Source organism: Neodiprion lecontei, chromosome 5 (genome assembly GCF_021901455.1).
Source record: "Neodiprion lecontei isolate iyNeoLeco1 chromosome 5, iyNeoLeco1.1, whole genome shotgun sequence".
NCBI classification, from domain to species: domain Eukaryota; kingdom Metazoa; phylum Arthropoda; class Insecta; order Hymenoptera; family Diprionidae; genus Neodiprion; species Neodiprion lecontei.
In genome coordinates, this window is record NC_060264.1 from 21,586,374 (window position 1) to 21,614,329 (window position 27,956).

General features: G+C 39.7%; 3 protein-coding genes and 1 pseudogene across 18 annotated transcripts; all 4 read left to right on the top strand.

Annotated features, from left to right (window-relative positions):
* The first annotated feature begins 107 nt into the window (after positions 1–107).
* On the top strand, positions 108–10,023 carry LOC107226010 (ATP-binding cassette sub-family C member 4). Of its 9 annotated transcripts, XM_046741148.1 has the most exons (19): positions 599–745; positions 2,461–2,558; positions 3,059–3,169; positions 3,274–3,625; positions 4,158–4,289; positions 4,652–4,843; positions 4,914–5,222; positions 5,298–5,426; positions 6,105–6,551; positions 6,615–6,920; positions 6,996–7,130; positions 7,303–7,453; positions 7,556–7,807; positions 7,884–8,114; positions 8,269–8,505; positions 8,577–8,839; positions 8,908–9,353; positions 9,502–9,631; positions 9,721–10,023. In XM_046741148.1, the coding sequence occupies exons 1-19, from the start codon at positions 614–616 to the stop codon at positions 9,817–9,819; spliced, it is 4,152 nt and encodes a 1,383-aa protein (XP_046597104.1). In that variant the 5' UTR covers positions 599–613; the 3' UTR covers positions 9,820–10,023. The 9 variants fall into 9 exon arrangements, with proteins under 9 accessions (XP_046597106.1, XP_046597108.1, XP_046597109.1 ...); XM_046741150.1 differs by lacking the exon at positions 599–745 and adding an exon at positions 108–352 and having other exon boundaries at positions 7,303–7,807; XM_046741152.1 differs by lacking the exon at positions 599–745 and adding an exon at positions 108–259 and having other exon boundaries at positions 7,303–7,807.
* A 1,652-nt stretch (positions 10,024–11,675) lies between these two features.
* LOC124292605 (probable multidrug resistance-associated protein lethal(2)03659) lies at positions 11,676–14,859 on the top strand. Its single transcript, XM_046739398.1, has 10 exons — positions 11,676–11,719; positions 11,861–12,218; positions 12,409–12,540; positions 12,653–12,821; positions 12,950–13,188; positions 13,332–13,421; positions 13,481–13,954; positions 13,999–14,304; positions 14,384–14,479; positions 14,680–14,859. The coding sequence occupies exons 1-10, from the start codon at positions 11,676–11,678 to the stop codon at positions 14,857–14,859; spliced, it is 2,088 nt and encodes a 695-aa protein (XP_046595354.1).
* Positions 13,985–18,225, top strand: LOC107225991 (annotated as a pseudogene).
* LOC107225993 (ATP-binding cassette sub-family C member 4-like) lies at positions 18,081–27,717 on the top strand. Of its 8 annotated transcripts, none has more exons than XM_046741142.1 (19): positions 18,576–18,699; positions 18,796–18,885; positions 18,943–19,058; positions 20,142–20,252; positions 20,351–20,726; positions 20,988–21,119; positions 21,274–21,465; positions 21,587–21,895; positions 21,964–22,089; positions 22,408–22,854; positions 22,920–23,225; positions 23,740–23,874; positions 24,036–24,591; positions 24,742–24,972; positions 25,112–25,348; positions 25,441–25,703; positions 26,440–26,885; positions 27,060–27,189; positions 27,276–27,717. In XM_046741142.1, exons 3-19 carry the CDS (start codon positions 19,045–19,047, stop codon positions 27,471–27,473), a joined length of 4,209 nt encoding a protein of 1,402 aa, XP_046597098.1. In that variant the 5' UTR covers positions 18,576–18,699; positions 18,796–18,885; positions 18,943–19,044; the 3' UTR covers positions 27,474–27,717. The 8 variants fall into 8 exon arrangements, with proteins under 8 accessions (XP_046597093.1, XP_046597094.1, XP_046597098.1 ...); XM_046741139.1 differs by having other exon boundaries at positions 18,972–19,058; XM_046741140.1 differs by having other exon boundaries at positions 18,605–18,699; positions 18,804–18,885; positions 18,972–19,058.
* The last annotated feature ends 239 nt before the right edge of the window (positions 27,718–27,956 follow it).

Here is a 27,956-nt window from a genome sequence, read left to right on the forward strand (position 1 = left end):
AATCCTTTCCGTTTGAAGACACGCGACTCCATTCCGAAGTTGAGCCTGCGGTCGAATCGAGTCGTGCTCGAGCGATTAGTGGGGAAAAGTAATTTCCAAGAACATATTCCCATGACTGCTTTGAACGGCCCTATTTAGAGGGAATACTGTGTAATCAATTTTTCGAAGTAATAATTTTCAATCATAATGTACAGTTTGGAATGAATATTAAAATGCAGCCAAACGTGTGGTGTTGCCTTCTTAATCTTGCTATCAAAAAGTAAGCCTTAATCAAAAATGTCTTTTGCACAATATTTAGACAATTTTGCTAATAATATGTTACGTCATTGAGCTGGAGTCCTCGCAATAAAAGGTACTTATACAATATTAATTGGTATATATATATATGTATATGTGTGTCTACCTACGTCATCGTCGCATAATATTATCACCTATAGGGTTGTTGTGTTGATGTAGGTTGTTTTATTAATCAGTCAAGTTATGCGTTATCTACATTATTTATAGTTAAATTATAACTTGTGACACGTGGCGTGCATGCTCGTGCACGGACGGGAGAGAGCTGGTTCTTCTTTCGTCTTGCCAACTCACAATCAAGTCTGCTACAGCCAACTCAATGCAGCCAACTTATACTTACCGAATGTTACCAACTTATACTCGCGACATCCTTCTCTTATCATCAAACAAGATTTGTGTAAAATATGATTTTACAAAACTCTATTCTTTAAGCCAGTTCGTAATCGTTGACGTAAGTTGGTGTCTTTATTGTCCTTCCAGGTCTAGCAGTAGTCGAGTGTCCATTAGTCCTATTTGGTTTAATATTAACTACATTTTCTTGTGACCTGGTATTGGTTAAATTTTCAATAACTGCACTCTCTTACTACTATTGCTATTAGATCCATCATAGTCTTTTTTATGCGAATTATTATCATAAAAATATGGACCAAAAATATGTTTTCTATTTCTCTCGACAGTGCTGCTGTTATGCAGTTTTATTGCGATTAACCCGAGTCTAGAAGATCTATTTACGATTCTACCTCGAACTAGGGGCTTATTCAACTCTTTACGAATATATTATACTTTGTCTCCAATCTGAATATCTTTTAAATTTTTACCGCCTCTATCATAGTACATTTTCAACAGAGAGTACCTTCAATTAGTACAATTACTTAATCAATTATGGAACAGATCTGAGAAGATAACGAAAAAACTACCGACTTTGCCACATTATTTTTACGTAGGTTATTACGTAGGTTGTTTTATTAACCCTAGCCACTGACATGGGGTCTAGTCGACTCCAGAACTTGCTCGAATCAGGATTGTTTGTGCAAGTAAAATAAAGAATGATTGAAAAAACTTTTGGGTCTCAAGGACTCCATGTATGTATTGCATATTGTTTTACTTTTTTTGCTTCAAAAACTTCTCTCACATCCTCCATCATTTTTTGCTAAAAATGAGTTTGGAGTCTATTTCTGAATTGTTAAATTTTGTCTCAGAATTTTGTTTGAGTCGTAACTGTTCATAACGTAATGCTGTGTACAGTGATAACATTCCAAAGTTGGCTGGGGTTTAAGTAACCCCGTATAAGTAATGTGGAAGTTTCAATAGGTCTAAGTGACTAGACTTAAACAGCCAAGTTAGGCGTTATTTGTGTTCAGGTGTATACTGAGAGTAATGATAATGTATGTGTGCAATTAAATTGTCAAGAAATAATTGGGTTATAAATGACTTAGTAGCGTCAACTATATGTTGATAACTCGAGTATATGGCTATCTATAAATTAGTTCAAAACAGAAATTAAATATAATATGCTAAGTCAATAGCTTATTACCCAAGTTATTTCATTTTCTTCCATAATACGATACCAGGCATTTTATGTGTGTTCGAATACCACTATCATCACCCAATAAGAAGTAGGGGAAATTCGTTATCATAGTGGTAATCGTAATCGGTATTGTCGTGCTCTAGATAGAGAAATATTCGTCTTTTATCGAACGCGTCTCACGTTACCGGCTCGTACTCATCAACAGTGAAGTAGTTGGAAAACAGTATTACAGTGAACCGAAACGTAGCATGAAAATGCTGAACTCAAAATGAAATGTGTCAAAGATTAGTAACACATTGCCAGGTTGCATCATTATTGAAAACGTAACGCGTATCTGTATTTGCACGTCTTGTGAAAACAAAAATACGGAACTGATGGCAAGTAATTATAATTTGTTCATCCCTTTCAATACATTATACTCATTGTCTTCCACCTTATATTGTCCGTTTAATTTGTCTCAAAGTATTGCAAGCACCGAACCAAACTTCATGAACGGCTATTAATTTATAAATGGATAAAAATAATAACACTCTTAATCAAATAAGAAAATGAAAGATTGTTACATATTTTTTTTTTTGAAGAACTTACAGCTCAGAATAAAATTACAATTTCTTCCATTTTCTCCTTATCTATTGCAGATGACGGCAGGTGAATTTTCAAACATGGACGAGAAAAAGAAACGCGGGCGCAGAAACCCTAAAGAAACAGCGAATTTTCTGAGCTGGTTGTGTTTCGGGTAGGCCATGCAGAAAAAATAAACATTTTTGGTTACGTTCGTTACGAGTTATCCTTGGCGTATCTAAATCTTTTTTTTGGACGATATCAGTTTTCTATTTAATCAGAAGATTTCGTTAGAAATATTTTTCAGAATACGTTAGAAGAAAAATTCAGAATAAACATTACGGTAGTGCTACTTTAGAACTTTAATAAAATGTAAACAAACCAGATATCCAACAGACGCGTCGTAGATAAGAATAAGTCACGCAAACAGCGAGGAGTTTAATCATGTGTTTGATTTAATACTAGCAACAAACGACGTAAATGAATTTGAGCCAGATCAATAAGTTGTTTATAATGTTGATAGTAAACTACGCTAACTACAAGTTCACGAATGTCAGCTATATTGTAATTTACATACAATCAATAGTATGAAAATCTACCATGAATTGAATTGTGAATTACCCTGAACTGGGAAAACTTATGCAATTTTTACGTCAAAGATTTTCCGGCTTGTAGGTGGACGTTACCGATTTTTTCCAAAGGAGTCAAACGCGGCTTGCAGATATCAGATTTATACGATCCCCTGAAAGCTAATAGATCCGTTGCTCTCGGTGACCGTTTGGAAATGTGAGTGAAACAGTTTATTGTTACATGTCCACCAGAAGAAATGACGAATAATAATCCGTTGGCACAGAAAATTTTTTCACAAGCTTTTTTGTATCACCTACAAGGGAATGGAAGAAGGAATTAACGAAGATGGAAAAGCACCCGAACTCAAAGAGACAGCCAAGTTTGGTGTGGGCACTGTTCAGGATGTTCTGGGTTCCGTTCATGCTGCAAGGAGTGCTTTTCGTGGTTCTGTTGCTCGGACTGAAAATCTTCGAGCCAATATGCCAGAGATGGATTATCAGCTACTTCGATTCCGGGGAAAAGTTGATGCCCCAAAACGAAGCTCTCCTCTACGTTCTCACTTTGACTTTACTCACTCTCGGTATAATATTCATCGATCATCACAACACTCTGCGCACTCAGGAACTTGGAATGTGCATCAGGATTGCGTGCTGTTCGATGATATACAGAAAGGTAAATACTTTTGTTTCTCTAAATTGACTTTTTTGTTCAGTAAATTGACAACATCCAGATCACCACTTGAGCACATTATCATATGCACTACAGCCAGTTGGTCTTGTTAGAGGGAGATTTTCAGTATAATCGCATTTCACGAAATATCTGTAGAATAAAAGGAGCAGAGTAAACTGGTGGTGCATGAGGCACAGACTCTTTGTAAGTATTAGAATAGGTTAAATAGAGCAGTTATGTTGATAGTACATTGTGTATCAAGGGCGGAAAAAAAGTGATTTTGAAGAGAGTGAAGTCAGCCGCATAAGCGAAGCAAGGGCCGGCTGTGAAGGCCTCACACGAGTCAAATCGCATTCCGCCCGTGGTGTACAAACTACTTTTTGTTCGACCCATTTGAAACGCGTCATTTCATATATGTAGAGCAGGCGCGTTTCGAAAGGGTCAGGCAGAAATTTTCTACCGGCAATGTTTTGCCGATCATGGGTTCTCGTAACTGATGAATGCACTGAAGGTAAATTCCTGGGGCCTGTTTCAGCTTCTACGTCTCCATTTGACCACGGTGAAGAATGCTGCTGCGGGAAAAGTTGCCAATTTGATAAGTAACGATGTGGCTCGATTTGACGATGTTCTAAACTATCTTCACCTTGTTTGGATCATGCCGTTACAGGTAATGAGCGTCAATCGTAGTAATAAGAATTTGGATATGGGAAAATTTCATGAGTAAAAGAGTGACTATGAAGTTTCTACGAGGGTTCGGGTAAAACTCCAGAATTGTGTAAGCTTAGAACGACCGTTACATCGAATAATCAAAATTCCGTATGATTGAAACCTCCAATGACAAGAATTCCAAATAATCAAAACTTCTAATAGGTTGACTTATAAGCCTTCCCAATTTTGCTACATTCGGAATTTCGATCATTCGATATGACGGCGAATTTGAAATTTGACAATTCTGAATTTGGTCTGCACCCTTCCAATGATCGTCCAACACCAACGACTTAAATGTATGCCATGCTGGCGTAATTGCAGACGATATTGATAGGATATGTGATATGGCAGTCTGTGGGCATAGCAACGTTAGCCGGGGTGGCAGCGATGATAATTCAGACTTTGCCAGTCCAATCGTACCTGACCCACATAAGCGCGAAGCTGCGATCGAAGATTGCAGACAGAACTGACGAGAGAGTACAGATCATGAGCGAGTTGATTTCCGGGATACAGGTAATGGTATACAGAATTCGATCTGGTCGAAAAACGGATTCCGATGACATAGCGTGGATTATTATTTCAGGTAGTTAAGATGTATGCATGGGAAAAACCGTTCGAACTGATAGTATCCAGAGTTCGAAAATTGGAGATAAAATTGATTGCTCACTCGTCTTACCTGAGAGCAGCATTGGTCGGCATGATAGAACTCACGGGACGAGGCACAAACTACGTAACTATGATAACGTTTGTACTGATGGGTCATCTTCTGACTGCTGAAATAGTGTTTCCTGTGGCTACTCTGCTCAATACACTGCGAGTAACATGTGCCGCGGAACTGCCGACAGCAGTTACCTCGGCTGGTGAGGCCGCTGTGTCTTTGAGAAGAATAACGGTTAGTTTAGAGTGAATCTTCGATCTCTTTCTCCATCATTGTCAAGTCAACAGATGTCGTTTATCATTCTTTCAGGAATTTTTACTGTTGGACGAAGTAAAAGGAATGGAATGTGTCGAAAGACCAGTCCCTAAAGGCCTGGTAAAAAATAATGCCAATAATGTGACAAATGTTATACTCAAGAATGAGGCAGATGTCGAAATGGTGAGTGCTGATATTAATTACTTGTTGACTAGGGTGATCCTTACTTAGGGTGTTGATGATTTTTTTTCAGACCACCCCCCAAGTCAACTATAAATAATTTAAAAACAATTTCCTAATTCTTTCACATTTTTATATCAATTCTAACCCATGCCTGTAAATGGATGGATATCACCATTTAAAATACACCTGTTTCAGATACATTCTTAGCATATAATTTATTGTAAGAGTGACGATGTTCGAATCAATCTGTAATTCCGAAGATTTAGTGAGTATTAGTACTACTATCTGAGAAAAAATTCACATCATCATACCAACCAATCTCGACAAATTGCACACCCTAGAAATTTGATTTTTTCTTTTTATTTATAAGAAATGCAATTATCTATATTACTCGGTATGATGATGTGAATTTTTCGAACATTATTACTCTTACAGTAAAATATATACTAAGGACGAGTCCAAAACACGTGTATCTTAAATTGGGAAATCCTTCCTCTTACAGGCACGGGTTACAGTTGATATAAAAATCTGAAAAAAATTGTGAATTTTTTTTTAATTATTTATACTTGATTTGGTGGGATGATCCGGAATAAATTCGTCAATATGCTAAATGAGGACCACCCTATTGTTCACCCATGGAACGTTGTGTGTAGGTATGTGAATAAATCTTTGTTTCAGAAGTCTCTTCTGCGAAACGAAAGAAAATCCATGGTCAAAATTGAACAAACCGAGGACAGTGGAATAGAGATTGTGAAAAACAGAACTGGTGATGAGTTGAGGCATGAAATTGGTGTCGAATTGGTCAATGTTGCTGCAAACTGGATTAGCGATCAGCTGCCACCAACTTTATGCGAAGTGTCGTTGAAAATAAAGAGTAAATCGCTTTCCGTTGTCGCGGGGCCCGTTGGCTCAGGAAAGTCATCATTGCTGCATCTGCTCCTAGGCGAGTTGTCGGTCGGAGCTGGCAGAGTGTCGTTTAGCAGTGGCGGTGGCAGTAAGAAGACTAAAATCAATAGCCGAGATATTCGTATATCTTACACCAGTCAAGTTCCATGGCTTTTTTCGGCCTCCATACGCGACAACATTTTATTTGGCCAGCCCTACGACGAAAAACGATACCAAGAAGTATGTTGATTGAATATTTAGTCAAGCTGCGTCCACTATTTAAACTATTTTTATCGTCTTCAGGTGACAAGAGTTTGCGCGCTCGTTAAAGACTTCGAGCAGCTGCCTCAGGGGGACCTGAGCTTTGTTGGGGAGAGAGGAGCCTCTCTGTCAGGAGGCCAAAAAGCTCGGGTCAATCTGGCCAGAGCCGTTTACAAAGACGCTGATCTTTACTTGCTCGACGATCCTCTGAGCGCTGTTGATGCTCACGTCGGTCGTCATTTGTTTGAAAAATGCCTCAAAGGTTTTCTGAATGGCAAAACCCGGCTTCTGGTTACTCATCAGTTGCAATTTCTACAGCACGTTGACAATATCATTTTTATCGACCGTGTGAGTAAAAAATACTTTCTCAATATTTAGAATTTGATTTTTTTGGTAAATGTGTAGAAAAAATTTTTTTTTCAGGGTACCGTTGTGCTTCAAGGAACATACGATGAGATAGCCGATGCTGGCTTACATGTATTAGATTTTCTAAAAACAGAAAAAACTGACGAAAATGAAGAAGCGCAAGACAGACACGAGGACAACATAACCGAAAAGGTAGCCGCCGAAAATAATTGATTAATTCGATTCCATCAACGTACAATGTTCGCTCCGGCGTTGTCAAATTTTCAAAAACCTTGTTGGTTGTTGGGATGATCGTAGACGCCTGAGAAAAATCTGGCGGTTAATCTGTACGAGCACTGATCGCAAAACTGACATGTACTTTCAGACAACGCATACAGCTGCAACTGACATTTTTGAGCCAATCGAACCTTCTGAAAGTATTGAAGAATCGGAGAAGCTCAGCGACGAAAAGGTCGCGACGGGAATAATATCGACAGGGATATACAAGAGTTATTTCTTGGCAGGGGGAAATATTTGTTCGTTGATCTTTCTCGTTATAATTTTCATAATAGCTCAAGTAATGATAAGTGCTAGTGATTATTGGCTAACCTACTGGACGAATCACAATATTCTTAAAGATCGGTTGCAATCGAACGATTCCATTGCTAATGAAGAAGCTAAATCGAATTGGTTTAATGAGGACGGGCTGCTTCGTATAGACGTTGCGATTCAAGTGTGTACAGCGTTATTCATAGCCAGCATTTTCTTCTTCATGCTGCGCGGCTTTCTCTTCATGAGAACTTGCATGAACGCCAGTTGCAACATACACAACTCCATGTTTTCAAACCTTTTATGTGCGCCAATGAGATTCTTCAATACGAATCCGGCTGGTAGGTCGTACATCTATCTTAAGCAGCCCCTTTTTTTTCCCCGACATCTGATTCGGCGAATTGATTTTCTGTGCAGGGAGAATCTTGAACCGATTTTCGAAGGACGTGGGTGCAATGGATGAATTCTTACCAAAAGCAATGCTAGAGACACTTCAGATTTTTTTCGCTATTATTGGAATCTTCTGTATTGTGATATTCTTTATACCCTTGGCGATTGTGCCCGTGATTATCATTAGTGGAGTTTTGTATTTAGTGACGATCACGACCCTCAAGACTGCCCAGAGCATCAAACGACTGGAAGGAATTGGTCAGTTATCGAAAACAATTCAATAACATAGTTGGATAACCGAAAAATATTAATCGTTACGTTGTGCGCCCATTTCTCTGGGTCAGTTTTATTGCACTTGATGGTTGATATTTTACGCCTATCGCTCTTTTTTACCGACAAATAATGACCGCAGCCAAGAGTCCAGTTTTCTCGCATGTCGGTTCTACTCTGGACGGATTAACGACAGTACGAAGCAGTGGTGCGAAGATCATAGACATGCTGCGGCAGGAATTCGATCTTCGCCAAGATTTGCACACTGGTGCATGGTATATGACAATTGCTACGTCGACTGCCTTCGGATTCGCCCTCGATATGCTTTCGTGCTTTTTCACGAGTTTCGTTTGCTTCTCGTTAATCCTTTTGGACGATGGTAGGTACTCCACCTGAATACTTAGACTAGAATAATATTGAAATATAATAAGTGAGTTCCGGAATTCCTAGGCAATTTTCTGAGCGGATCTGCGGGTCTGGTGATTACACAATGCTTGCTTATGACTAGCACGCTGCAATTTGGAGTGAAGAAATTTGCCATGGTGGTTTCGCAGATGACTTCAGTGGAGAGAATTCTTCACTATACTGATTTACCCAAAGAAGGACCGTTCATCACTGACAAACCTCCGCCGTCTACTTGGCCTTCTAAGGGTGACTTGGTCTTCAATCGTGTATCGATGAGATACGCTGACGACAAACCACCAGTATTGAAGGTACGTTCAACAAAATATCTCAGCTGATGATGATTTTCAATTCCAGTGCTTTTGTCACATCGCAACAGGATGTCAGCATGAATATAAAGCCCGGGTGGAAAGTTGGCATAGTGGGAAGAACCGGGGCTGGGAAATCTTCCCTCATCTCGGCACTGTTCCGTTTGACTGGAGATGGACTGGAAGGTGACATCTTTCTGGACGGAATAGATACGAAGACGATCGGATTGCAAGAGCTGCGCCCCCGCATTTCGATCATACCCCAGGAGCCAATCTTGTTCTCAGCAAGTCTTCGCTACAACTTGGATCCATTTAATGAATACTCGGATTCAGAGTTGTGGGATAGTCTACGGGAAGTAGAACTTGGGGACTCGGTATCGTCCCTCGACTTTCAAGTAGACGAGGGTGGTGCTAATTTCAGCGTAGGACAGCGCCAGTTGATATGCTTGGCCAGAGCAATCCTCAGAAACAATCGGCTTCTCGTGCTCGATGAAGCTACTGCGAACATCGACCGAAGGTTGGTGCACATCACGTCAAGCTTATCAGTGTCATTTCATCGATTATCGAAGAAGTATTGAATGTTCTCGGTTGCCCATTCGATCTCGTCAATTTTGAACTGGAATTTTTTAATTCTGATAGCACAATAATAGTGAATTCTTCTCTAGCACCGACGCTCTTATCCAGAGTACCGTAAGACGGAGATTTTCTGATTGTACGGTACTAACGATAGCCCATCGATTGAATACGGTAATGGACAATGATCGAGTCTTGGTCATGGATGGAGGTTGCATCGTGGTGCGTTGCTCTTTCAATCTGGTATTGAAGCTTCAGAATACTCAAACTACATGTGAACAGGTTAAGTAAGCTTTTTGTTTCTCACGCAGGAATTCGGTCCTCCAAATTTGCTGTTGGAAAATCCAAATGGTCTCTTTACGCAAATGCTTAAACAAACTTCAAAAAGAACCTCGGAAAATCCTTCCTAGTTTTTACGATTGATGGCACGGATCATTACAGTGATGACGAATCTTCGGTGACATGTGATGGAGAATTAGTTTCATAACTATTTCAGACTCAATACACACGATAAAAAAAAATCCTTCAGCACAGATCGTGATCCTATAACAGCACCTATGTAATCATTTGAAAGAAATTCATTTCATAATAAAATAATATTCAACGTTTCTGAATAAGTTGTACACATCCCTATGGATAATTTGTCGAACATTCACAAGCAAAATTAAGTCCCTATGAATAATGATGAATTCTGATTCGATACGACCTGGAACAATGCTTTTCATATCTTTCTTCTAAGATTAATGCACAATCTGCAAAGAAGTGAAGAAGGGAAAGGGGTGATACATTATCTCCGTATCCATTGTGAGCACGTCATTGCGCTGTAGGCGTTTCGAATATCAGAATATTATGCAGTTGAATTTGTCTGGTCTGACGAACATCGGCCATTGTTAGTTAGTGCGGTAGATAAAAAGAGAACGGAACTAGCGAAATTCTCCATGAGCTTTCGTCGATATCGAATTTTTTCAGAGAAAATTCCGGGGAAATTCCAAACCATGATATAATTAGACAAATTTTTCATTTCTTTCTCTCACCCTGCTGCAGGCTTCAGGTCTGTCCAGAAATTACGCGACTGATTAAACGAACGTTTGAAATATGCTAAACGAAATAGAGGAACACAGGAGAAGAAATCCCAAGGAAACTGCAAATTTCTTCAGCTGGTTGTGTTTTGGGTAAGACAAAATTATTTATTACTATTTGTTATTATAAGCTATTTCTTGTCGTATCGTTTTTTTCGCGATTATTCATTCCGTTTCATTATGAATGTTTTGGTTTGAATTATTTTCAAAGTTTCATTGCGCAAGTATACGAATAACATTTGCAAATAGTTAATTCTATTTTTCGCAGCGGTTATCAAATTTCACTCAGCTGGCTATCACAAATTTAACACTTGATCAAAGATACGTTGTCTTTGTTCTAAATAAATTTTCTTTTTGTTAACTTAACAATGATAATAACTGAATAGAACATTATTATACATACACGGAGAAGAATCATTGAAAGTTAATTATTTTTCATGCCGTCTTCTGATTTTTATACAACCATTTCAGTAAAAATCGTATTACTAGAAGAAAGTTATCATTTTGGTGATGGACATAAAGATTAACTCGATTTCTTGTGCATATGGGGCATTCCACGTCAATTCGACTAAGGACCTTCACCCAACTGGATTTGGTCCACGATTTTGCATATTGTTGTTCCAACAAGTATATACTCGTATATGATTTTTTGCTGTATTAGAGAAGATATGTTAAGCCCTGAAAATTAGAAAAAAATTAAAACTTTCATAAAAAAATTGGATATTGCCTGCCCACTTCAATTATGGTTGGAATATTTTTGGTTTTAGGCACAGAAATGTGTGATTTTTTCCATGACTTTCAAAAATATTGCAATCACTATCAAAATATCACAATTTAAGGAGTTCTAAGGGCGCTGACGAAGGCGGCAGCAACGGTGGAGGGGGAGGGTCTGAAAAAAGAACTGGAATAGTCGTTAGAGGTGGAACAACAATATAAAAAATCGTAAACCAAATCCAAGAGGGTGAAGGTCAGACCCTAGTCAAATTAACGTGGAATGCCCAATGTGTGGGAATTTTCGTTCGAATCATCCGATCAATTTTGCGTAAAAATGTATATTCAACTGACTTAACTCAGTATTTAGTCGAATTATGCTTTTTTCTTTTGAATAGAATTAGTTGCTTGTTAGACTAATGAATATTTGTATGAGCACAGTTGAGTTCCATCCTCAAATTATACGCTGAAAAAAAATGTCTTGGCCGCAGATGGACTTTGCCGATTTTTATGCAAGGACGTAAGCGTTCTCTGCAATTAAAAGATTTGTACGATCCCCTAAAATCAAACAAATCCGGGGAACTCGGCAATCGTCTAGAAAGGTGAGAAAAATACACGATATCAATCTCCTCGTTTGCCAACGAAACTTTTATTGATCCAGAGAATGGAAGAAGGAATTAGCGACGTTTAAAAATAGTACGAACAAAGGCTCAAAATGCCAACCAAGTCTGAAGTGGGCCTTGATCCGGATGTTCTGGGTTCCTTTTATGCTGCAAGGAATGCTTTTTCTGGTATTGTTGCTCGGGCTGAAAATAATGCAGCCAATATGCCAAGGATGGGTGATCGGTTACTTCAATCCGGGCGAAAACTCGATATCGCAAAATCAGGGTCTCCTAAACGCTGGCGCTCTAATTCTCGTCACTCTTGCTCTGATACTCATCGAACACCACAACAGACTTCGCACCCAAGAAATCGGGATGTGCATCAGGATCGCGTGCTGTTCGTTGATATACAGAAAGGTTAATATATAGTTAGAACACTTTTACTCATAGAAGTGTTTGAAAACCAAGAACGATTCTCCAATCACAGATCTTCGGTAACAACTCGGAATGATTGAATTAGGAAGAAACTGCAATACCTAATTTGAGGATAACACCATCCAACGAATTACGGTCTACAGAATCCGATCATTACTAATATATGTTTCAGCTTTTACGTCTGAACTTGACTGCCGTGAAAAATGCAGCTACCGGCAAAGTCGCCAATTTGATCAGCAATGATGTGGCTCGATTCGATATGCTTCTAATATACCTTCACTTCGTTTGGATCATGCCGTTGCAAGTAATGCATGATAATCGTGATATCAAAGATAATTTTAGACAGAAATTTCGGGCTTATAGTAGCGTCGACTAGTCTCATTCAGGGTGAATAATCTTGGTGCCATTGATTGCAGATGTCATTGATAGGATACGTGATGTGGCAATCTTTGGGTGTCGCAACTTTGGTCGGTATGGCTGCTATGCTGGTCCAGACTTTACCAATTCAGGGTTACTTGTCCCACGTTGGAGGAAAGTTGAGATCAAAGATAGCAGTGAAAACAGACGAGAGGGTGCAGCTGATTCGTGAGATAATAGCCGGAATCCAGGTATAGGCTTAAATTCAACATCACGGAGAATCAAGCGATATCGAAAAATCGGGGAGAAGAATATTGTCGATTGCGAAATCGTAATTTTGTCATATCTTTCAACAGGTGGTGAAGATGTACACTTGAGAAAAACCCTTCGAGACTATATTATGGAAGATTCGAGGTCTGGAGTTGAAGCTGATAGCGTACTGGCTGTACCTGAGAGGAATACTGCTCGGCTTGATGAATTTCTCCGGACGAATCACTGTTTGGGTGACAATGGTTACCTTTGTGCTAATGGGAAATTCTCTGACGCCAGAAATAGTGTTTCCCATGATCACTTTTTTCAACGTGCTTCAAATGACGTGTGGTATCGCGGTTCCGGCAGCTATCATTCAGGCCAGTGAGGTCGCTGTGTCTTTGAAAAGGATAACTGTTAGTTTGGCAGTCTCCATTTCTACCTTCAGTATCAATCCTGTCCACTGTACACTACCCGTCTCTCTTCTAGGACTTCTTATTGATGGATGAAGTGGGAATCTCAAAAAATTCTGAATCTAAAGCCAACGAATCGGTGCTTCAGAATAATGAACATCAAACGGTAAGTGAAATACTCGAGAATGAGGAAGAAATTGAAACCAACACTACTTATTTTTCCAGGAGTCTCCGCTACTGCAGAGATACGAAGGTGTGGAAAAAATAGACGAATCAACTTCGCAGAAAGAAGAGAAAGAATTGAAGAGCACAGTGTCACGCAAACGGTTTGAACATGGAATTGAGATTGAACTACTTAATGTCAACGGGAATTGGATACGTGGACAGTTGCCACCAACCTTGAGCGACGTTTCAATGGAAATAAAGAGCCAATCTCTCTCTGTGGTTGTGGGACCTGTTGGTTCAGGAAAGTCGTCATTGCTGCAACTACTGTTAGGCGAGTTGTCGGTCGGAGCTGGTAAATTATCATTTTTCACTGGTCAAGACAATGAGAAAATTAGGATCAATTGTCGGAATATTTGCATGTCATACACTAGCCAAGAACCTTGGCTTTTCTCCGGCTCAATTCGCGATAATATTCTCCTTGGCCAACCGTACGACGCAAATCGTTACCAAGAAGTACGTCAATTGGATTTCAAGGCAAGTGTTTCCACAACTCTGTAACTTTTGTACATTGGCTTCAGGTGATAGCAGCTTGCGTGCTCGATAAAGATTTCCAACAGCTGCCTCATGGTGACTTGAGCTTCGTCGGAGAAAGAGGAGCCATTCTGTCCGGAGGTCAGCGAGCTCGTGTCAATCTCGCCAGAGCCATTTATAAAGATGCCGATCTTTACTTGCTCGACGATCCTCTGAGCGCTGTCGATGCTCCAGTCGCTCGTCATCTGTTCGAAGAATGTATCAAGGGTTTTTTAAAGGGCAAAACCCGTATCCTCGCTACTCATCAGCTACAATTTCTGCAGCAAACCGATGACATAATCATCATCAATCGTGTGAGCAGGGACTTTGCAATGAGAACTCACTTAGGACGTCGCAAGATATCAACATCGCTAAAGCGTTTTTCCTTTTTAGGGTACTATTAAGAGTCAAGGAAAATACGATAAGATAGTCGAGGCTGGTCGGTATTTTGAAGCAAACAAATGTCCCGAAGAGAACGTCCAAGGCAAGGTACTCACAATAGTTTCGACAAACAATCTTAAAATATACCACTGGGTTCAATCTTTGTTGTAATTTGATAAAGGTCTTGTGAAATTTCAAGAAGAAAACCAAAAACCTTCTTGGCACTCTGAAAATGATCTTAGACTAATGGCAATTATTATTATTTAATGGTTGAATCCCAAAGTATATATTATGAATTATGCTTTCAGGCATCATGTAAAAGTGCTGAGAAGCCCAAAGTGTCAGAGAATGAAAAGTTCACGGCGGGAAAACCACTATCGCAAATATTCAAGAGTTACTTTTTGTCAGGCGGTCATATCTGCTCGCTGATCTTGCTCGGCGTAACTTTTATAATTGGACAAGTTGCAACGAATGCGAGTGATTATTAGCTGACCTACTGGACAAATCACAATACCGTCAAAGCTGTGGAGCCGCAATCAGTCAATTTCATTGTTGGTGATCAAGATCAAGCTTTGAACAATTCTGCTAACATGTCGGTCACATCTGAATCGGCGTGGTTTGATGAATTCGGACTGCTGCGTACAAACGTAGCGATTGAAGTTTATACACCGTTGATTCTGGCCAATGTTCTCATTCTTTTCCTCCGCAGTCTGCACTTCATGAAAATATGCATGAACGCCAGTCGCAATATACACAAGTCGATGTTTTACAATCTCTTGTTGGCTCCTATGAGATTCTTCAACACCAACCCAGCTGGTAAGTTAGTGAACCCTAGTAGCTCTTTTTCATTTGTCTATTTTCCTCCCTCGTCACATGACTGAATTAAATTTTACACTGAATCGGCACAATGTGATCAGTAATGGACTAATCACTTTCAACTAATTTCTGTATAGGGAGAGTGTTAAACCGATTCTCGAAGGACGTTGGTGCTATGGATGAATTATTGCCTAAGGCGATTTTGGAAGCACTACAGATTTTTACCGTGATACTGGGGATCTTCGTAATTGTCGCCATTATCATACCATTGGCGATTATTCCTGCAGTGATCATGTGTGAACTCATGTATTTTGTAACGATCTACTTTCTCAGAGTTACCCGGGACATCAGGCGACTGGAAGGAATGAGTAAGCATTAAAACTGGTTCAGGAAGCGTTCAGTCACTTATCGAGTGTATTTGCAATTCCGCCCAAACGTTTTATAAACCAATAAATAATAATCACAGCCAAAAGTCCAGTCTTTTCGCAAATCAGCTCTACTTTGGATGGATTAACCACGATTCGAAGCAGAGGTACAGCGGTCGAAGAAATGATGGTGAAGGAATTCGACCGTCACCAAGACGTGAACACCGGTGCCTGGTATCTGACGATTGCCACTGCGACTGCCTTCGGGTTTACTCTCGACCTTATTTCTTGCTTTTTTACTGCCTTCGTTTGCTTTTCGTTGATCTTTTTGAATGATGGTTTGTATCACCCGACTTCGTACCATAAAGTTATCAGAAACAAATCATTGGATATAATGCAGATTCTTAATATGCCTAGGAAACTTTCTGGGCGGATCTGTGGGTCTCGCAATTTCACAATGCTTGACCTTAACTGGTCTGGTTCAATATGGTATCAGACTATTTGCTATGGTAGTTGCGCAAATGATATCAGTGGAGAGAGTTCTTCAATATACAAATTTGCCCAGGGAAAAAGTCGTTGTCACCTCCAGCTGATTGGCCCTGTAAGGGTGGTTTGGTTTTCAAAGGTGTCTCCATGAAATATGCTGATGATGAACCACTGGTACTGAAGGTATACTTGAACAGATGAACTGCAGATACAAACATTCATCTCTTTGCAACGCTACTTTGATGGTTCATCATACTTATTGTGCCCTGGTTTCCAATTATTCATTGAATGTTTTCCATGCAATGTTCTGATCATAGGCGGGAATATTGTCTGCCAATAGCCATCGAAATAAGCTCCAGGAATACCTTTTGTGTAGAATTGGAATTTTTTGATGAGACCAATTGAAATAAGACTTTGAATTGGACAACTCTATATTTTTATCACAATGTAAACAACCTATCGTTTCCTTGAATGTTGGTTCTGATTTTACATTGTTTCACCACAGAATCGAAATTTCAATATAAAGCCTGGCTGGAAGGTTGGCATAGTGGGAAGGACTGGTGCAGGAAAATCCTCGCTCATTTCGGCGCTGTTTCGGTTAACTGGAGACGGATTAGAGGGTGAAATTCTTTTGGATGAGATAGACACTATGTCAATAGGGCTGCACGATCTGCGTTCTCGAATCTCCGTCATTCCCCAAGAGCCAGTCTTGTTCTCAGCAAGTCTCCGTTATAACTTGGACCCTTTTAATCGGTACTCAGACTCAGAATTGTGGGACAGCCTACGAGAAGTAGAACTTGGTAACTTGGTATCATCCCTCGACTTCCAAGTTGCTGAGGGTGGAGCCAACTTTAGTATCGGGCAGCGACAACTGATCTGCTTGGCCAGAGCAATCCTCAGAAACAATCGGCTCATCGTGCTTGATGAAGCTACTGCCAACATCGACCGAATGTTAGTGAAGATGACGTCAAGCTGTTCGAAGCTGCAGATTATAGGCCCGAACCCTTTCATTGATCGCCGAACGAAATAAATTGAATTTTTTAATTTTGTTGGTCATCTAATCAGTCCTCTGTAAATTTAGATTAGTATTCATGAAAGTTAGTACCGTCAATACGTCTTTATTCTTTTCTAGCACTGACGCTTTGATCCAAACCACTATAAGACGGAGGTTTTCTGACAGCACGGTACTGACGATAGCGCATCAAATTAAAACAATAATGGACAGTGACCGAGTCTTGGTCATAGATGGAGGCTGCATCGTGGTACGTAATTCTTTCAATCTATTCACGAAGTTCAAGAATACCAAGCACCTGTATGACCAGAGTAAGCGAGCTTGATGTTTTTTATACAGGAATTTGGTCCTCCGCATCTACTGTTAAAAGATCCCAATGGCTTTTTTACGCAAATGCTTCAGCAAACTGGAATGACGACCTCGAAAATACTTTTATAAGCTGCTGATAGCGCTTATCAATAAAGCCTTGGGCCCATCAAAGCAGCAGACGACATTGTATACCATACCTGTCAGCAGAAGATTAATTGATAATGAAAAAATTAATAATCAGACAGGCTGAATCGCATTGGCATCAGTAATCGTTACAATATATTTGAAGCCAATGAGATCCGAATGGGTCTATGAATTATGTAATATAATAAGAACGAAACCTCGATTTCATTAGATCTAATTACGTTTTGTGAGCGTATAATCAGATCTAATCATATTTTCCCGGGATACACTGTTTCTTATTCAAATATATCGTTTACCTGTTATTATGTTCATTTAAAGCATACCAACTGTTGAAAAAATATACTGAATATGTAAACGTTGTTCAATCTCGATTATGTCACTCCATTATAAACACGTGATCGTCTGCTGGGTCAACTATTGACTAAAGCATTATGTTTAACTATATCAATTGTGGCATTCAAATATTCATAAAACATATCGAGCAATGACGTGTGTTATAAATTAACTGCCCCACTTTTTTCAGTTTAATCCATTTCGTGGTGAATACACGAATAATTATTAGCAAGCAATGTGATGAAGAAGATGGGAAATTTGCTATCAGCGCGAATACACCAGAATTGTCGTCAGCGTCTTATCGCCGCGGTGGTAAGAAAAAGTTTGCGACGATCGCGTCGGAACGGCTAACAGGTATTCATCGTTAGTGAGATGAAACGGTAACACCGGTGAGTGAAAAAATTTTACTTGGAATTGTTAGTATCTGTAAAACGTCGATAGTACTCATTTTGTAAAGTATTTGAAAAGTGACTGAATTAATACTATTCAGATCAAGTATCAATAGCCAAGTTTTGTAAGAAGATTGCTACCTTATTTCCACCTTATTTAGTTGTCAACCAGCAAAGAATGTCTACTTTTCTTAGAAGAGTGAAAACGTAACGCAAGAATCTTTTTTTTTCTTAAACTTTAGTGGTCGAATTGAAAAAAAAAACTTATTCTGTATTTTCTTCTTTACGCGCCGTTGGATTGAATGTCATAGTTTCTTCGTTCTATTTGGCAGAAAACAGAGATAAAGACACGACCCAAACCGTCTGAAAGCAACGAGACCGACAAATAGACGGTAAAAATATGGTCGCTAAGACGAAAAACAGGGCGAAAAATCCCCAGGAATCTGCAAACTTCTTGAGCCGGCTATGTTTTGGGTAAGCCATGCGTGAAAAAATATATACCCAACAATACATTATCCATTTGCTGCCTACATTGCACTCACATATGGTTCAAATAATATATTCAACTAGTTTTATAGATTTTCGTTAGAAATATTAAGCACACTTTGATCTATCGGAACATACGGCAACTGAGGAATGTACAGTGGAGCGTCAATGTAGGTAAGCCTTGCCATTAGAATTCTGTTCTCCTATATTTCCCCTCCATACGTTTCACAGAGCTTTGCTCACCAACGCATTTGAAACAGCTAGCGTGGATATCATTGCCGTGGTGGGGGCTACCTAGGAGCTGCACTAGTTTCACAAGGTTGAAGAGTAGGGATGTCTATGATACGGTAAGTGTATCAGTCATTGGCCTTGTCCCAATTATTCACCTTTTTTGGTTGTATTTCTTTGATCTTTAGTTCTAAAATTACCAAAAACAAAACTTGTAGTGTCTAACTCTTTAGCATTTGGTTTTAATCATCAAGAAATTCATAACTTGTGCCATAAATTTAGAATTTTGGAAAATAAAAGGGTCAATAATTAGATCTAAGCGTGTAAATAACTGGTACACTTAGTTCTGTCACAACGGAAGCCCCAACAGCGAGACTGTAATGACGCTCCACGGTATAAAAGTTACCAAATTCATTCTAGAGATGATATAAAAATAGAACAAGTAAAAACCTATCTCACATACTGATCGAGAATAAAAAAAAACCGACTTATTTTCTTTAGATGAATATGGTTCTGTTCATTGTTTTTCATTAAAGCTTATGATGTTACTATGAAATACAAAAGTCATGCATTGCAGAATTTGCATACTTCGTAATATTGTTACTGGTAAAATTGCTCGATGATTTTTTGCCGTGTAATCGAAATTCCGAAAACATAAATCTCCGACGATTCAATCCCTTGAAATTATAGATTTCTGAATCTATAAAATTCAGAAAGTTGAATTTCCGTAATACAACATTTCAAAACAAAAAAGCACCGAGGAATTAAAGTTCCGAACATACAAGCATTGCACAGAACAGCAAACCCCCGACAATCCGTAGTTCCTTCTAACTAGAAACTTCGAGCCGTCGCGCGTCGGAAGAGTGCAGTTTCGGGACTTTTTCATTCGGGAATTCGAAAGTTCGGCTTTCAAATGTTCGGAGTTTCGTGATTATGTGACTTAACTGAAGGAAATTTATAATTTCGGGGATTTAGACCATCAAAATTTCGACCCCAACCAGTTTTGCTTTTTTTTTTTTTTGTACATTACAGCGATCAATGTAATGCTGCACGAGGATGTCTTGTTGACGTCTTTTGGCGAGATATTCCGACTACTGCAAGAGAACTTTAGCATTATTTCATAGGTCTTGATTACAATTTACTACTAGCCGATTTCTGTATTATTCAACTGCTGTCACATACAGAATTGTTTTGGATTTCAGATGGACGTTACCGATTTTTTTGATAGGAATGAAACGTAAATTACAGACTGAAGATCTGTACAATCCCTTAGAATCAAACGAATCCGAAGGTCTCGGGGATCGTCTAGAAAAGTAAGAGGAACAAAATTTTTCCCGATATTCAGTAACCCAGATGACTAATGTTAATTAACATAAATCAAAAGTTTTCACCGTGATTGTGTTTGATCTAGAGAATGGAAGAAGGAGTTGGCGAAGCTGAGCATTGAGTCAAAGGCGAAAGGGGGTGAAAAAAAGATGTTAAAGAGACGCCCAAGTCTGATTTGGCCACTAATCAGAGTATTCTGGTTTCAAGCCGTGCTCCAATGGACGCTATGCGTCATCGCACAGCTGATATTGCGACCCATGCAGCCGTTATGCCAAAAGTGGGTGATCAGCTATTTCCGTCACGGTGAAACTGAGATGTCACAAAACCAGGCTCTTTTAAGCGCTGCTACCCTGTCCTTCGTCACTATCAGCATGATATTCATGGACAACCACGCAGTTCTCCGTGCCAGAGAGACCGGAATGTGCATGAGGATTGCTTGCTGTTCGATTATTTACAGAAAGGTGAGTGATGGTGACGAGATTTCGTGATTAAACGACTGTGGATCTTTGTCAGATACTGTTTACAATTTTTAATTAATGAATTAGCCATCTCATACTGATGAATGTCCATTCGTAATACTCGACATCAAAACTCTTCGCAAAGAGTTAATAACTCCATGGTGATAAAATGCTGTCAATCGGGAACGCATTTGTCGTACTAATTCTAGAGTCGTTGTGGCTTCTGTAGCACTCACAGTCCGTCATTGCCATCATGGGTTTCAGGTCCTACGCCTCGACTTGGCTGCGGTAAACAATCTCGCTGCAGGGAAGGTCGCTAATTTGATTAGCAATGATGTGGCTCGATTCGACAATCTCTTTGTATACCTCCACTTTATATGGATCGTTCCATTACAGGTAATGGGTGAAAATAATGATAACGCCAACTTTACACCTAGAATTATGTGTAGCATTTTGTAACAAATTGGGACTCTCTAGACTGTCGAATGTGCACTTTCAGATAAAGCCGTATTCTGTAACCGATCTGTGAACCCTGTGGGTTTGATTACAGTTGACTTTGTTTGGGTACATCATGTGGAGAGCTGTGGGCTTGGCCACCTTTGCGGGATTGGCGGTTATTATAATTCAGGCTGTACCCATCCAAGGAACTTTATCTCGAGTTACCACCAAGTTGAGAACCCAGATTGCAGTAAAAACGGATGAAAGGGTTCAGCTGATGAGTGAGATGATATCTGGAATACAGGTACTGTCAATTCAATATCGTCAGCAAATGCGAGATACAGCAAACCGGTTATGCTAGAATCATGATGACACATTACATCCTCTTAATCATTGATGATACACGATAAAGACTGTTTCCACAGGTGGTGAAAATGCACTCGTGGGAAAAGTCGTTTGAGATGATAGTGTCGAAAATTCGAGCATTGGAGGTAAAACTAATTACCTACTCGTCATATGTAAGAGGAATATCACTCAGTATGCCGATATTTTCTGGACGACTCGCTGTTTATATAACAATGACTGTTTTCGCGCTGATGGACAATTCTTTGAATGCAGAAGTGGCATTTACGGTAGCCGTATTATTAAACATGTTGCGAATATCGTGTACTTACGAGTTTTCGCAAGCAATCTATCAGGCTGGGGAGGCCTCTGTCTCTTTGGAGAGAATAACGGTTGGTTAAACACTCTGCGTTCCCATTTTCATTGTTGATCATGTACCGGCAACTTGTGTATTTCTTAGGACTTCTTACTGTTGGCCGAAGTAGAGGAGCCAAAGAATTTTGAAGCTGAATCACTTAGTGCAATCCAGGAACGTAAAGAACATGCAACAAATGCATCGCTAGAGCCCAGAATAACAGAAGAACTGGTAAGTGCTGCTGCTTATAATGCTGTGTCTACCTTGTTTGATCAAGGAACATGTTATTACTTGGCTTTCAAAATATCACTGAAATTATAATCTGATTTGATTTGTAGTTGACGAGTTGAATCAAGCGATGAGTAAAAATCACAAAAATAGGAATTTTGGAGATTTATTGTGTTTCACTTTGCTACCGCTTACCAAAAACTCGTTACGAAAAATGTATCTGATGCAGAATTTTTCGATCATTCTAATTATTGCGTACTAAAGTGCCCAAATATTTCCTGAACAATTGTGCTTCCGGAACATTACGAATCATTGCTTTAGGAGTCTTTACTGGAGGACAAAGAACAATCCAACGAGAAGTCTGCATTGTCGGTGAATGGACTAAGAAGGAATGTGATCGGTACAATAGATGAAAAGTTCAAAAACGGAATTGGGGTTGAATTGGTCAACGTCGCTGGAAATTGGATCAGTGGTCAGCTGCCACCAACTTTATGCGAAGTTTCGATGAAGGTAAAGAGTCAATCGCTCTCCATGGTTGTGGGGTCCGTTGGATCAGGGAAATCGTCGTTGCTGCATCTCCTGCTAGGGGAGTTGTCAGTCGGAGCTGGAAGATTGTCTTTTTACACTAACGAAAACAATGACAAAAACAGAATCAGCAGTCGAGACATTTGCATCTCTTACACTAGTCAAGATCCCTGGCTCTTCTCTGGTACCATACGCGACAACATTCTCTTTGGCCAGGCCTTCGACAGAAAGCGATATGAAGACGTACGTTGGTTGAATTATCAGTCGATTGCTTCCACAACTTTGGCAACTAATTACATATTCTTCAGGTGACGAGCGTTTGCGCACTGGTTAAAGACTTTGAGCAGTTACCTCAAGGCGATTTGAGCTTCGTTGGGGACAGAGGCGTTTCTTTGTCGGGCGGCCAGAGAGCTCGGGTCAATCTGGCCAGAGCCATTTACAAAGACGCCGATATTTACTTGCTTGACGATCCTTTGAGCGCTGTTGATACTCATGTCGGCCGTCAATTGTTTGAAGAATGCATCAAAGGTTTCCTAAATGGTAAAACACGGATCGTTGTTACTCATCAGCTGCAATACCTGCGGCAAAGTGACTACATTATTGTTCTTGATCGGGTGAGTAGAACCGTTCTGTGACTTCAAAGGTACGCCACTTTGGAGCCCCACTTCAAATTCATTGCAACTCGTGTATGTGGTAGAATATTGAAAATAAAAAGACACGTATCTTCTTTACCGGCGAAGAACGATTTAAGGGGTTGAAAATGACCCTCAAAGACGGGCACCCAACGGGGTCATTTCTTGATGCGCTTGATGTATTTAAATGAAACCAGCGTTGAAATGTTTCTGTTAATGAATGAAACATTTCAGCGTTGGCTTCATTCAAATACATCATGCGCTTCATCCAAGACTGAGAAACCACCCCATAGGGTGCCCATTTTTGGAAATTATTTCCACCCCATCAAAACGCTATTCCAGTATGAAAAAAATACATATCTTTTTGTTTTCAATGTTCTACAACATACATGAGTTACGACGTCGGAAGGGTACACCGAACTGATGTTCATACTTTCCTGGGTTTGCATGTGACGTCGACAAATTTTGATGTTGCTAGTGAAGTGTATAATTGTAGGGAACCGTGAAACGTCAAGGCACATATGATGAGGTAACCCAGAACGGTCTGCAGGCAATCACTTCTTTCAGGAAGAAGAACTCTAATGAAGCCGAAAAGGCGGACGAAAATAGCGAGGAAAACATGGAAGACGAGGTACCTACGATGAGTAATTGGCTATGGAACCTTTGCTGAATAGACATACCAATAACTATGTTGAAACATTCGATGTAATGTTTGACATAATAGTTTGACGATTGAAATTTTACCATGTAGTGATTCACACAGGTATAATAAACTGTGATATGTGCTTTCAGGCTTCATTCATAACTGGGAGCGGCACTCAAGATTCAAAAGATGCTCCTGAGGATGCCAAAGGATCTGCAGATATCAGTGAAGAGGAGATGACAAGAAAAAAATCATCACTTCAAGTATTCACGAGCTACTTCAAGGCAGGTGGTAACTTCTGTTGGCTAACCTGGCTTGTGGCAACTTTCATAATTGCAATGACGGTACCAATTGCGAACGATTATTGGCTGACTTACTGGATTAATCATAATGTCGTCGTACACGTGTCAGAATCAAACGAGTCCGTTTCTGAAAACTTGACGAGTAAACGAGATCACACTACAAATGTTTCTGCAGGGATATTTTCCGCAGACAAATCGCGATGGTTCGATGAAGCCGGATTGCTGCGTAAAAATGTAGCAGTCGAAGTTTACACAGCGGTAATCATAGCAACCGTTTTCTTAAATATACTGAGCAGCTTGATTTTCATGAGAATATGCATGAACGCCAGTCGCAATATCCACAACTCCATGTTCGCCAACCTTTTGCGGGCTCCAATGAGATTTTTTAACACCAACCCAATCGGTACGTTAAACATTATAAGGAAGGTTCGGAAGATGAACTCGCTCTTAATATTCTGCTGATCGACTCATTGTCAGTCATTGTGGTATAAATTTTGCAGCGCTCATTACTTTTACTATCGTCATGGACTTGTCTAAAATGTTTTTTGCACAGGGAGGATCTTAAATCGATTCTCAAAGGATGTGGGTGCAATGGATGAACTCCTGCCGCAAGCATTCATGATGGCATCTCAGATTCTTACTATGGTGTTGGGAATATTCGGCATTGTTACCAGTGTAATGCCGTTGATGGTCATACCTGTAATAATCACTAGTGGACTGTTATGTTTCGTCATAATCTACTCTCTCGAAACTATTCGAGACATGAAACGACTCGAAGGAATCAGTAAGGTGAAAGTACACGAAACTTGCATCGTTACTGTCCATGAACAAACCATTAAATTTTCACATGTGCCATGTTATTTCCACCGAGGCAATACTTCGGGCATGAATCGAAGCGTTGAATCAGCGATTTGTGATTGCAGCCAAGAGTTCAGTATTCTCGCAAGTCAGCTTTACCTTGGATGGTCTTACGACTATACGGAGCCATGGTACGCGAGTGGAGAAAATGCTGCGGATGGAATATGATCATCACCAAGACGATCACACTGGTGCCTCTTACCTGACCTATGCCACGTTGGTTGCATTTGCGTGCACCGTCGATCTTATTTCGTGCCTTTTCACTACTTCTGTTTGTTTCTCGTTCATTCTGCTGAATAATGGTTCGCATTTATCTGTCTCAGGCTAAACGATACAGCAATGTTTAGGTGCAACGGGGAACTAAGACATAATTCTGGTATCTCCTGTTTCTTAGGTAGCCTTCTCAGTGGAACTGTGGGTTTGGCGATTTCACAATGCCTACTGTTGACTGGTGCGATTCAACTTGGAGCAAGGTTATTCTCCGAGGCAGTTGCCCAGATGATCTCAGTAGAAAGAATTCTTCAATATACAAATTTACCTCAGGAGGGACCCTTCACAACTGACAACCCTCCCCCGCCCACTTGGCCATCTAATGGTGGTTTGGTTTTTAATCAAGTCTCCATGAAATATGCCGAGGACAAACCTTCAGTACTCAAGGTGAGAGTGTATACATTAATGCAGTTCATTGACAAATTTCTGTAGAAAAATATTCTGTAAAAACATATTCTGTAGAAGCGAGTCTGTAGAGCATATTTTGTTAAACATTTGACCTATAGAACTGATTTATGTAGAATCGATCCTCCTCTTATATATTCTCATTTTATCGGTGTGCTATTTCTTCATCCATCAGTGATCGTTCTCAATGCCCATTTTATAATATGTTTAATCAGTATAAGATACCATATTTTTTTACTCATAAGAAAAGTTCCGAGGTCTACGTCACCAATTTTCTTTAACCTGTATAGTATGTAGTACTAAAAAAAAAAAAAAATTGAATACGTATTTTTTCTACGTGGTAATCTGGCCGTCGACAGGGTGAATACTACCTCTAAAGTTTGCTTACAGAAACTTACGGTTTCATAGGATTTCTTGATACTGACGTGAATTTTCTCGATAAAATCAATTGGACACTATTTACCATCAATAGACGATAATCTGCGCAGTGTTTTATCCTCGGTGGTACATACCTTATTTTTTGGGGGTGAGTTTCAGGGATATCGTTTACCCCTTATACGGCCTAATCACGATGTGAAAAATACGTGTCTAACATTTTATGATGTACTGCATCATGTCAAAAAATAAAAAAAAATCGATGAGATATACTTGGGGTGTTCTCCTTGTTAGTCCAAGCACCCCTTCGATACGTCATTCTGTTTTTATCATCTTACAACAGGATCTGAATTTGAGAATAAAGCCTGGCTGGAAAGTTGGCATAGTGGGAAGAACTGGTGCTGGGAAATCTTCGCTCATCTCGGCGCTGTTCCGATTGACCGGAGACGGAATTGAGGGCGAAATATTATTAGACGGGATAGATACAAAGTCAATCGGGCTGCAAGAGCTACGTCCTCGAATCTCGATTATTCCCCAAGAACCAACCTTGTTCTCAGCAAGTCTTCGCTACAATTTAGACCCATTCAACCAGTATTCAGACGCTGACCTGTGGGACAGCCTGCGGGAAGTCGAACTTCAGAACTTGTCATCATCGCTTGACTTTCGAGTAGCCACCAATGGTGCCAATTTTAGTGTTGGACAGCGGCAGCTTATCTGTTTGGCCAGAGCTATTCTGAGAAATAATCGACTACTCGTGCTTGACGAAGCAACCGCCAACATTGACCAAAGGTTAGCGTTAACCGTATCAACTTTATCGTCGTGCCAATCCGCTGGCTATTCAGATTTTATCGATAGCCAAAATATTTGGCATCATCAACTGGGACTGCTCGTTCAAACATCAATCACTTTTTGTGAGTATTCGTCGATTTTGACATAGTCTTTACACTTATTTATCTTCTTCAGAACTGATGCTCTGATCCAAAAGACCATAAGACGGAAATTTGCTGATTGTACGGTTTTGACGATAGCTCATCGTCTGAACACGATTATGGACAGTGACCGAGTCTTGGTCATGGAGAGAGGCCGCATTGAGGTGTGTGAATATTTAAATCATATCTTCGGCTGCGACTATACGAGATTAGAATAGTGAAAATCTCATTTCGCCTATTTTTTTCACAGGAATTTGGCCACCCGTACTTTCTGTTGAAAAATCCAAATGGCCGTTTCTCTCAAATGCTTCAACAAATGGGAAAAACGACGGCGGAAAAACTCTCACAGATCGCTGAAAGCGCTTATCATTCAAGCCTCGAGTATAAAGAAATGGACGATATTATGATTATTCCTGCCAATATTACAACGTCGACGGATCATCAATAGATTCATAATCAAATAAGCTGAACTATATTCCTGAGTTATTTCTCATATCAATCAATCAGTTATCTATGAATTATGCTTTCTAGACGCATATAGACTAACGGAAACTCATGATTGCTCCAATTTTGAGTTTATTGTGAAAAAATCTGTAAAAAATCACCGCAACATTTCATTATATTAGATGTGAAATGTCAGCTGGCGGATATTCGATACGAGAAAAATATAAATGCATAATACTGTTCGCGAATTTGGAAGAGAATACTCAAATGTAAAATTGCAATGTGTTGTCGAAAGGAATGGTGGATTTATGTTTGTCGTATCTATTGCCACTCTGTAGCTGTAAGAATGAGATTTGATGCCTCCTTGAGCGCGTGAACTGTGAACGAATACATTAGTCGGTACGAAAGCATCGGCGCAACGTAACCAAACGTTACCGACGACAGTAATTCATCAGCATTTGTTAATGCGCATAATTTGTGATTATAC